The following is an 11,490-nucleotide window of genomic DNA, read 5'->3' as shown; positions in this document are numbered from 1 at the left end:
TAGGGGACCGAAGAGGCAGCTCCAGCAGCTCCAGGCAGTGAGTGTGCTGGTACATCTCTAAGGGACTTCATGTGGCCCTGAGCTCTTTGTGTTCTGATCCCAATGTCCTCTGCTTCCACAGCAATTTCTCCACCTCCTCCTCCAGTTTCTCCCAGGAGCCTGTGTGTGGATGGGGCTGTTAGCCTCAGAGGTTGCAGATCCACCCCCACCCCAATCCCCGTTTACCTGCTATAAGACTGAAGGCACTGAAGTGGGGGATGGGCTGCGTAAGTGTCCAAGTGTGCAGATGCCTCAAGTGTGCTGCTGAGACTCCTTCCCTCTGGCCTGCCACTCCCTGGACATCCATGCCAAGATGACCTTATAGATTTATATTTTTTTCCTTTGAGATAGGGTCTCACTCTGTAGCCAGTGTGACCTCAAACTCTGAAGATCCAAGTGCCTCTGCCTCCCAAGTGCTGGGATTAAAGGCATGCACTACTATGTCGGCTCTTACTGAATCTTTCTATGAGCAGCCCCAATAACTACCATGAAGTGGGAAAGATGCTTTGCTGGGAATGTCTCATCGTCTAAACCATTCACTTCAGAGCACTGCCTCATCCCAGATGTTGCTCAGTATGGAAACTGGCAACAGCCTAAATTTGAAGCAGTTAGACCAAGGCAAATGTCCTAAAGTTCCATCAAACCTGTTTCCACAGGCATCCCAAAGGGCAGTATCCCAAAACTACACACTTAACACATGGGTGCCCAATATGGACCAGACAGAAAGAAGTGAGGGGAATGATTTGAACAAAAAGCCAAGAGAGAGACAGGAGACCTGGCTCAGCAGTAAGAGCACCTATTCCTTTCCTAGAAGACTTGGATTCAGTTCCCAACACCCACATGGTGGCTCACAATTGTTCATTACTCCTGCTCCAAAAAGTTACACATGATGCACAGAAACTTACAAAGGCCAAATAAACACACATATAAATTTTAAAAAAGCAAAGAAGACAGGTGTTCAGTATAGAGTATCACTTTCTAAAAGCCTCCTTAGCTTGATGGAGGGTTTTAGCTTAGCTATTGAGGGTTTGTGGCCAAGATTAACCTTGACTTTTGCCACCACTACCAACAAGAGGGAGTACTGAGGACAGGCCTCAGATGCTTCTGCCCATGCCCATTAAAATTAAAGTTTTTGGGCTGCAGAGATGGCTCACTGGTTAAGAGCACTTGACTGCTGTCCTGAGTTCAATTCCCAGCAACCACATGGTGGCTCACAACCATCTGTAATGAGATCTGGTGCTCTCTTCTGATCTGTCTGAAGAGAACTATAAAGTGCTTACATACATAAATAAATCTTTTAAAAAGTATTAAAGTTTTTATTACATGTATTTGTGTGTGCATTCATGCACATGCATGTGGGGGGGGGCATGTGGGAAGTCAGAGGACAACTTGTTGACATTAACAGAATCTCCCTACAGTGGTTCCCAGAGATCAAACTCAGCTCATCAGGCTTAGAGGTAGGAGCCTTTGTCTGCCAAGATATTTCACTAGGCTGCCCTCTTAGTTTCATACTCTGGAAATGACCATGGGCATAGGATGACAAAGGATGTCCCTAATGCAGCGCTTTGCTTTCCTCTGTCCTTAGGACACAGCCACTCAGTTTACTAGACAAGAGTTTATTGAAAACCGCTTATACAAGATCTCATGCTAAACTTGGTGCTCTTGGAGGGCCCAAAGACCCTACTCCAACAGAGCTGTCAAATGAGAAAGGCAGCCATAGGGCCCAATTGTAACTCACCACTATCATACACCCACTTTCGCCATTGTCGAGGGGAGCAGGGCCAAGCCCAGGGAATGATGCAGAGCACGGCCCCTGCTCTCGCCAAGGGTGTATCTGGGCAAGTCTTGTAGCATCTGGCTTGGGGCACAGAGGAAGAACAGGCCTCATGGCCACCGGTCCCCCAGATGACACTTCTCCTCCGTCTGCTCCCCACGTTCCTCCTCAGGGAACTGGAAGCTGCAAGCATCCTCAGCTGGTGGCAACTGCACCTCCAGGAGTGGCTGGGTCTCTAAAACTATGGTAAAACTATGGTAAGCCAGGGACCTGAGACACATTTTCCCCTTCCCTGGGACACAACTGACCTCGGGGACACATGTGTTGCCTCCTCAGCTGCCATATGTGCAGGCCGAGCTGGACTGTGGTTAGGAAGAGAATGCATGCAGCCATGACCAGGAAGATGACAGTCAAATGGCCATATTGCTCAGTGGGCAGTGGCTCCGGGATGCACACAGCATTGTGGGTCTTGTTCCCAGGGAACATGGTGAGAAATCCAAACTGAGAACAGCTAGGACACAGACAAACACTGTCAGGATTGGTTACCAAAGCAGCCACACTAGGAGGGCTACTGTCCTCTGAGCCATTTGGGAGATGAATGGGGGTTCTTTGGTGGTCCCTACAAGGGAAGGATAGGAGAGGATCACTCAGAATGGGCCTAGGCTACTCATCTAGGACTTACTTGGTCCAAAGTCTGCAGTGGCCCTCACGACCTGCGGAGAAGGTACCCATGGCACAGTCAACACACCGGAAGCCAAACTTAATAGTCCCTGTGGATAGACAGACTATTAGGGCCACTGAAATTAATGAGGAAAGAGTCGACAAGGGACTATCTGTTCACCAGGTCTAATATCCACAGGTCTAGGGCCTGGATAAGCAGTACCATGTATGTATACCTATTCCAGAACTGGCATGATACATTGATCCCTATGAAGATGAACAGGATTGGTGGTAAGACTTGGCCATAGTCAGAATAATAGTCTGAGAGCAGACGAGCTCCTGGAGTCCCCCATAGCCTCTCATAAACAGCCTCAAGAAGACTTCAGCACCCTCATGATGCTGAATTCCAGGGTAAGACGGTCCCAGGTACTCGGCGACCACTTGACCCACCTATCCCTTCTAGAATTTAATATGTAGGTCTTTGCCTACCTAGAAGATATGCCCATGAGAGCTATATCTGCAAACATTCTTTCATGCCTACACATGCTCACTGGGTATCTATAGCAGCTTGGCCCTAGGTCCAACTCATGATTAGCATGGGGTTATCTGTGACTTTTAGTCTCCCAGGAACATACCTTGAGACTCCACCCTCTGGCCTGGTTGGCAGGGGTAGTGCTTGCAGGTCTCGCACTGAGGGTCTTCACAGTGGTACTCAGGCTTGACACATATGCACTTTTCTTTTGAACAGTCCTTGCCTGGACAAGAATAAGAGCCTCAGCCACTAGACAGAGTCCCCTCTCCAGAGCTTCTACTGGTCTTTCAAGTGTTTAGGGTGCTATACCTCCATTCTCAATCAACCCCAATTACAAGACCCTAGGCTTTGTCTAGCTCAGTGTTCCATTTCAGATTGCTGACAGCTAGTATGCATACCTCCCATTGCTCTAAAGTTGTGGTTTTGTAAATTTCATTAGATGTGGGAGTCACCTGGGGCTTCCTATGGGCCCTGGGCCCATGCTGCCCCATTCTCACCCCATATCACCCCTCAAGGCACTAGAACACCTCACCAGCTCCCTTCATTGATATCCACATTTCTATCACAGAGACATGGGGCTTCAGAGCTGCCCCTTTCTATACCAGAAGTGTGGCAAGATGAAGTGCTGAGGTATTTTTCTTTGGTCCATAGACCACCCTATACTTATAATGTAAGTCACAGTCAGTGGACAGACCAGAGGAGCAAGTTGAGGCTCTAATCCAGACAAAGAGTAGCTTCTGTGATGCTTCTCTAAGTAGCTTCTGCTAAGGTTTGATCCACCCAACAGATCCTCTTTCACCTTGGACCCCAGATCCCTCTTGAGGAGGAAGTTTTCAGTCTCTGTTGCCTCTGCTCCCACATTTCTGAGAGGAGGTTGTCCTTCTACCTCCTTCTCAGAGCTCCAGACTCAAGGCTCTAAACTCAGAAGGTTTACCTACCAACTCACATGTGCCCTGTGCCCAGCCTCCTTGTTTGAGTTCTAGGAAGGGTGCTGCTGTGTATCCTGACTCCCACTCTTCCCCTTACCTTACCTGGAGCACACAGGCTGCAGCAGCGTGTGTTGGTGCCAGTTCCATTCTGGACCCTGCCAGGGCCACAGCTAGGCTCCTCAGCAACGCTCTGCTGACCTAGGTCCAGCACACAAATCAGTGAGACTCCATACAGCATGGCCCATGCCCCCATAGTGCTTCTCCTGAGTCTTCTGTTGGCTGATTTCAGGAGTTCCTGCTCCAACATGCCTTGTCTCTGCCTCTGCCTCTGCCTTTGTCCCCACCCCTCAGATTGGGCTCCAGGCCAGCTCCACCTCCAGTTTCCGGCAGATATCTGTGGTGTTTGTAAAGACCTTCTGTAAAGTGTAGAGCAAAGCTATCACCTTTCTGGACATCTCTTAAACCCCTCCAAGCCTCTTCCTACTCCAGCATACTTACCCTGGCTAGGCTACAGGGGAAAAGGATGCCCATCACACATGCCACTGTGGCCACCTGTGGGTACCCCTTATTGTTGAATAAAACTCCCCCCTTTCCTCTTCTGCCCCAGGAAGTTCCTCTAAGCCTAAGAAACTAGGAGAGCTAGTAAGAGGAGTCTAGAGCAAACATCATGCCTGAGAAGGTCGTCATAAACTGGGTATTCCTAGTAAGCACATGAAGCCATGGGCAGTATGGCCTGTCCAGATGCAGCCCTGGCAGTTCCAGCTCGGCTCTCTTGGCTCTCTGAAGCAGTTTTGTTCACCTCCTCACACAATTTTAGACAACAAGAAAGGAGTTTCTGATACAAGTGAGCCTCATTTTCTTGAACATGGCCAGCATGGCTCTGGCAGGCCTTGCCCTTCTCTTCCATTCTCTGCCTTTGCCTGGCTAAAAACAGATCACATCCCTAAACTCAGGGTTACACAGCCACCAAGGCGTTTTTCCCTTATTTAGCCATTTCCTCCTCCTGAGGCTGACTACCAAGGTTCAGCTATCAAAATATTGAAGTCCAGCAATCAAAAGCCCCCTTTGGTTCAACTAATTAACATGCCCAAGCCCAATTAAAATATACCACTGCATCCTAATCCATTCTAACACGGACCTCCCCTTTCTCTCTTAAAATATTGCACGTGTAAGGTCATTTTGCTGGTGTTTTGTGCCTAAGTCAGAAAGCAACCACTCTAACTTTTTTTTCCCTGCCTAATAAAGGATCTCTGTAAAAACAGGTGTTTGTATGTGTTTTTTGCCTAATCTGGGGTGGGTCTGAACGAGAACCTCTGCTGTTTTGGAGGTCTCCTAACAGTTTCTTCATGCGGCCAATGACAGGTTCTGGAACCCTGCCTCTATTAGGAAGCCTCTCTGTTGTACTCAGCCTTACTTCCCATGTCTTCCAGCTGAAGCTAAGCACAGGGAAACATAGTGAGGACTTTTGGGAGGACTGGAGGTGAATTTGGACATCTCAGGAAATAACTGTGGTAGAACTTTATTTATTTATTTTATTTATTTATTTTGAGACAGGGTTTCTCTATGTAGCCCTGGCTGTCCTGGAACTCACTTTGTAGACAAGGCTGGCCTCAAACTCAGAAACCTAACTGCCTCTGCCTCCCAAGTGTTGGGATTAAAGGCGTGTGCCACCACTGCCCGGCCAACTTTAATTTTTTCAAACCTTACTTTTAATGATGGTTCTTAAATGCTTTAACTTCCCTTGAAGCCCACCACCCACCAGAGGTAGTGGAAAAGAAAGGATATAGGGAAGTGGACCTATTTAGAAAGGTTCTTTGGAGCAACTCCCATCTGTGTTGTTTGGAAATCAGCAGTTCAGTTCACAGGTTATCAGGCAGTGGCAGCTAGATCCACTCTCAAACACTTCATGGATACACCAGCAGCTCAGTTCAGTAGAGTCAGGTTAGCAACAGCAGTGAGACAGCTGAGCCTCAGCCTTGGCTTGAGTCAGCGGGAGGGACCAAGGGAACACCAGGAGAAGTTCTTGGATATGTCCTCTCCGGAAAACAAAGATCAGTGAAAACTTGAGACCCATAATTGTTACACAGCTAGCTGTACCAGCAAGCCAAGCTCTCTCTCCATCACTTCATGGAGTCCTATTTTCACTCCCTCCAAATATCATGTGTCCTCCATGTGCTTTGCTTCAGCACCTGTCTTGCCTCAGCACAGACATCCAATCAGCCCCAGTCCGAAGCGTCTGGGACAAATGCATCTCAACTACACAATGTAAGGCGGACCAATACATGTGTGTCATTAGAAAAGAATCCTTCATCACGTGTCCCTTCACATGCTTACTTTAGCAGAACATCCTCTCTCCTGTTTCTGCTTCTGTGAAACATTCCTTCACCAGTCTGCCTTAGCGTTTCATACCAGTGTCCACTTTAATAAAATGTTCCTTCAATGTGTTTGCCTCAGCAAAACAGCACTCAACCGACTTTCTAAAGAGTTTCCACTTTACTATGGTTATATCCACAGGTGGGAGGTGTAGAGACCATTGTGATTGTGATAGACCCAGGAGACCTGGTCTGACACCCTTGTAAGCTTCAGTTGGAGGTGACTGAGGAAGTAGGAAAGTTGAGGTTGCCAGCTAACTGTGCAGCTCCTTTTGTTCTCTGGTATCAGGTATATAAGCCTCCTGGAGGGCAGCTCTGGTCTCTGCAGGGTAGGGAGGGGGTTCTGGGTGCTCTACTCTAGGCTCACCTCAGCAGAACCTCTTCTTTTATTATTTTTAAAGGATTTTTTTAAAAAAAAAAAAAAACACATGTGCATTGGTCTTTTGCCTGCATGTATGTCTGTGCAAGGATGTCAGATCTTGAAGTTAGAGATAGTTGTGAGCTGTCATGTGGGTGCTGGGAATTGAGCCTTGATCCTCTGGAAGAGCAGTCAGTGTTCTTAACCACTAAGCCATCTCTCCAGCGCTCCCCCAACCCCAAACCTCTTCTTTGAGAAACTTGTGCAGATCCTGGCCAAGGAGGTAGGTCTGGGTACAAGGACAGAAGGAAAGCCACATGCTTTGACTCTTCATAGAGGTACAGACGGTAGTGTTGGCTATATTCCTAATCATTAAAAAAAAATCCAAGGGATGCCCATTTTGGTAGTACATATACAAAAATTGGGACATTACAAAGATTAGCATGGCCCCTGTGCAAGAATGACACAAAAATCCATGAAGCACTCCATATTTGGTGCTGAACACAGTGATACACATTTTAATTACAGCAGAAGGATGTTGGATTTAATCTTAGGAGGTTGAGACAGGTGTGCCTTTCTTTCTTTTCTTTCTTTCCTTTCCTTTCTTTCTTTCCTTTCCTTTCTTTCCTTTCTTTCCTTTCTTTCCTTTCTTTCCTTTCTTTCCTTTCTTTCCTTTCTTTCCTTTCTTTCCTTTCTTTCCTTTCTTTTCTTTCTTTCTTTCTTTCTTTCTTTCTTTCTTTCTTTCTTTCTTTCTTTCTTTCTTTCTTTCTTTCTTTCTTTCTTTTTCTTTTTTTGAGACAGGGTTTCTCTGTATAGCCCTGGCTGTCCTGGAACTCACTATGTAGACCAGGCTGGCCTCTAACTCAAAAATCTGCCTGCCTCTGCCTCCCAGAGTGCTGGGATTACAGGTGTGCTCCACCACCACCATCACCCGGCTGGCAGGTGTATTTCTAAGTTTGAGACCAGCCTAGTCTATATAGTGAGTTCCAGGATAGGCAGAGTTATGGAGAAGGACCCTATCTTAAACAAACAAACACCTAAACGGTCAGCCAGGACCATGCCTTCATAGTATCACCCCGGCCCTAGAGAGTGCATTGTATACATATGTTATCTCCTCCCAACCATGATATCCCCACACTGGGGATTCCTGTTTAGGCAAGACATGCAGTGTACTTTGGAGGCGTCCCATTGGAATTTTGGCATTGATGTTGTATTCTAGCTTAGTCATGGGCAAAGTCCTCTTGATATAAACTTGCAAGGTAGCTCAGATTCTGAAGTGCAGGCTGTTAATTAGCTCCATAGAGATTCCTTCCAGGAGATACAGTACTCCTGTGCTAACCACACAAGGACCACAAAGGTCAAAAGATATAGGTCCTATACCTGGGGAGATATTTTCAAGCTGATGACATCAGTAAATGTCAGCACCTATGTCAGACTTCCTGTCCCACCCACTTCTAGGTACCTACTGCCAGGGACTGCTACCAAGAACAAGCAGCTTCCAAAACTGGGTGGTGGGCAGAGTGATTTTTATCTGCTCACTGTTAACTACTTTATTTTATGAGCAGTTCCTTGTGTTTCCTTGTGGTTTGTTTCACAGGACTCAGTGAACATGTTCCAAGCAGCAGAGGGTCCTGGCAGTTTGACCCTGTGGGGAATTCCCAGACTGACATGGGGCCTCAGTAAAGGGAGTTTTTGAGATTAAGGTGGGGGCATAGAGAGTACTTTGGGACAGCACCAGAATGAAAAGAAAGTAAACCCATTGTCTATGCAGGCATAGACATGGGTGTTCAATTTGGGAAGAGGCTCAGCAGCCCAAAAATGAGGCAGCTGGAAAACTGGAGGCCTGGATCAGTAAGGAGGAGGCATAGATATGACCTGCCTAGTGTGAGAATGAAACCTCTTTCCTACAATCCCTAACCTCCCAAACTCTACAGCATTCTTCTCCCAAGCCTCCCTAGCCTCCTGGTGGCCTCTGTAGACATGGACTGGGGCTAGAGGTTGCTGATTGGTCTATTACTCCACCCCCAGGCTTAAAGTGTGGTTGTACACAGGCACCCAATGAAGGACATTTAGTAGCTCCATGGGTGTTTCCTTTGGTCAGGGGCTGCTGAAGGTTGTCAGAGAATATGAAGAAAGAGGTGGGAGGAGAACCAGGGTCATATACAGTTTTGTCCAGCTGTCCCATATGGGTCACAGTGATTTGGGCTACAAGTAATAGGATACCCCCAGCATGCAGAAGTGGTGACTTAAGTTCATCATATCTGGTCACAAGCAGACTAAGTAAAAAAAAGATGGGGAGGGTGACCAAATGCTCCTGTAACGACAGGCCAGTGGCCTCAGGGTGGCAAGAGGCAGGAAACAGCCGTCTTTACATCTCCTTTTGCTTCCTCTGCCTCCTCAAAGTACAGCTGACACAGCACAGAATCCCCCACACCCCCACGCCCCCGCTCAGGATGTCTAGTGACTTTTTTTGGTTTTTGTTTTGGTGTTCATTTGTTTGTTTTGAGACAAGGTCTCACTATGTAGCCCTGGCCAATCTGGAACTCACTATGTGGATCGGGCTGGTCTCCAACTCACAGAGATCCAACTGCCTCTGTCTTCCCAGTGTTGGGATTAAATGTATGTGGTACCACATTTGGCCATATAGTGGCTCTCTTTTGAAAAAAACAATTATTTATTATTAACTTTATGTGCATTGGTGTTGTCTGTGTGTATGTCTGAGGCTGTTGGCTCCTTTGCAGCTGGAGTTACAGACAGTGGTGAGCTGCCATGTGGGTGCTGGGAATTGAACCAGAGTCCTCTGGAAGAACAAGTGCTCTTAATTGCTAAGCTATCTATCTCTCCAGGGCTACATCTAGTTGACTCTTAACATGTACCACAGGACACCAATCTTTGCCCTCTTGGCTTCTGGTTTCATTTGATTAAGCACAACTTTTATGCATTGGTTCTAATGCTGTTTGTGTTAATTTGGCTCCCCAAATCCCACAGGACCCTGCACATCTGCGCTGAGGGTCCCTGCCCCTATTTGGCTCTGGTTGGGAAATAAAGTTGTCAGTGGCCAATGGCTGGGCAGGGAGACAGAGGTGGGACTTTTAGGATTTTGGGGCAAGAAATGCAGAGGAAAGAGGAAGAGGCCATAACAAGGGTATAGGAGACAGACCACAACAGAAAGGTGCAAGAGGGAGAGATGGCCAAAATGTAGGTGCAAAGGGGGCCGTGACTCCAGGAGGGCTACCCAGAAGGGCCAAGGGCAGCAAAGATAAAATATGGATTTAGTAAGTATTAGCTCAGGAATTATCAGAGGCGAGTGTGTTAGTCGTATGGAGGTTCAGGAGTAGCCCAGCTATTGAGGTAGTTAAGGCATATTAAAATACAAAGGTTTTGTGTGTGTGTGTGAGTGAGTGAGTGTGTTTCATTCATCTGGGCATATAGGAGGAGTATACCTGCCAGGAGCACAGAGCTGATTTAACAATTTACTGCTACAAACTAGAACTTTAATTTTTTTCAAATCCTATTTTTAATGAGGGTTCTCTAATGCTTTAACCTCACTTTTAGTACACCATCCACCAGAGGTAGTGGAAAAGAAAGGATATGGGGGGTGGTGGAGAGATGGCTCAGTGGTTAAGAGCACTGACTGCTCTTCCAAAGGTCCTGAGTTCAAATCCCAGCAACCACATGGTGGCCCACAACCACCCGCAATGAGATCTGATGCCCTCTTCTGGTATGTCTGAAGACAGCTACAGTGTGCTCACATATAATAAATAAATAAATCTTTGAAAAAAAAAAAGAAAGAAAGGATATGGGGGAAGTGAACCTGTTTAGAAAGGTTCTTTGCAGCAACTGCTGTCTGTGTTGTCTGGGAACCGGCAGTTCAGTTCATAGGTCAGCAGCAGCAGCTCCATCCACTCACAAACACTTCACAGATACACCAGCAGTTCAGTGGGGTAGAGTTGCCATATCAAACAAGAATCAGCAGCATTGGCACAACTGAGCAGGGACAGCCAGCCCTCAAGCTTGGCACGAGTCAGCAGGAGAGACCTGGAGGGACATGGGAGAAGTTCTCAGCTGTGTCTCTCAGTGAAGCAAAGATAGGTAAAGATGAGAGATTAACAAGCATTGCACAGCCAGCTGTACCAGCAAACCAAGCTCAGTCTCAGTCACTGCCCATCAAAATCTATTTATATGCCCTCCAAAGATCACGTGTCCTCCACAGGTCTTGCCTCAGCAAGTGTGTCTGTCTCAGCTGACATCATTCTGCCAATCAGCCTGAGAGGCAAAAAACTGCAGCACACCATTAGAAGTTTTTTGGTGCATTTCTCTCTATGGAGTCCCGACAAATGGAGCTTAATGATGCAATATGAGATGGTCCAATACATGCCTATCATTAGCAAAGAATACTTCATCACATGCCCTTTCATGTGCTGGCTTTAAGAGAATATCCTTTCTCCTATATCTGCTTCAGCTAAGCATTCCTTCATGAGTCTGCCTTAGCCTTTTACCTATGTTCACTTCAGCTAAACATTCCTTCATGTTTGCCCCAGCAAAACCCTATATAGTCAACATTCCAAAGAACCCTTAAGTTTCCACTTCACATAACCACTTGGCTGTTTCCACAAGTAGCTTGGCACCTTTTGCCTTTAATTCATTGAGTTTCTGAGTACCTATACTTCTTGGGCAACACTGCAATTCCCAGATGCTGTTCCTAGAACCCCTTTTCAGTAGAGGGAGCAATGAGATATGGGTCCTCAGGTCTATTTTACATAAAGTATCTGTGTTTGTGTCAAAGAACATTTGGTTCTAGAGAATAAATGATCTCAGGACAGATG

At 46.7% G+C, this 11,490-nt stretch overlaps 1 protein-coding gene and 1 non-coding gene across 3 annotated transcripts; one reads left to right on the top strand and one right to left on the bottom strand.

Moving 5' to 3' along the window:
- Positions 1 to 1,639: 1,639 nt before the first annotated feature.
- Positions 1,640 to 4,265, bottom strand: Tnfrsf18 (TNF receptor superfamily member 18). 2 transcript variants are annotated; one of them, XM_052178433.1, is made up of 5 exons: positions 4,037 to 4,265; positions 3,109 to 3,228; positions 2,496 to 2,583; positions 2,122 to 2,324; positions 1,640 to 2,054 (listed from the first exon to the last, which is right to left on the bottom strand). In XM_052178433.1, the coding sequence occupies exons 1-5, from the start codon at positions 4,239 to 4,241 to the stop codon at positions 1,924 to 1,926; spliced, it is 747 nt and encodes a 248-aa protein (XP_052034393.1). In that variant the 5' UTR covers positions 4,242 to 4,265; the 3' UTR covers positions 1,640 to 1,923. The 2 variants fall into 2 exon arrangements, with proteins under 2 accessions (XP_052034393.1, XP_052034394.1); XM_052178434.1 differs by having other exon boundaries at positions 1,922 to 2,054; positions 2,118 to 2,324.
- Positions 4,266 to 7,057: 2,792 nt separating this feature from the next.
- On the top strand, positions 7,058 to 7,159 carry LOC127681839 (U6 spliceosomal RNA). Its single transcript, XR_007977197.1, has one exon. It is a non-coding gene; the product is annotated as a U6 spliceosomal RNA (small nuclear RNA).
- Positions 7,160 to 11,490: the final 4,331 nt, after the last annotated feature.

The sequence above is a fragment of the Apodemus sylvaticus genome, chromosome 3 (assembly GCF_947179515.1).
Source record: "Apodemus sylvaticus chromosome 3, mApoSyl1.1, whole genome shotgun sequence".
In the NCBI taxonomy this organism is placed as follows: domain Eukaryota; kingdom Metazoa; phylum Chordata; class Mammalia; order Rodentia; family Muridae; genus Apodemus; species Apodemus sylvaticus.
Note: the sequence above shows the minus strand (reverse complement) of the source record. Positions and strands in the feature narration are given on the sequence as shown.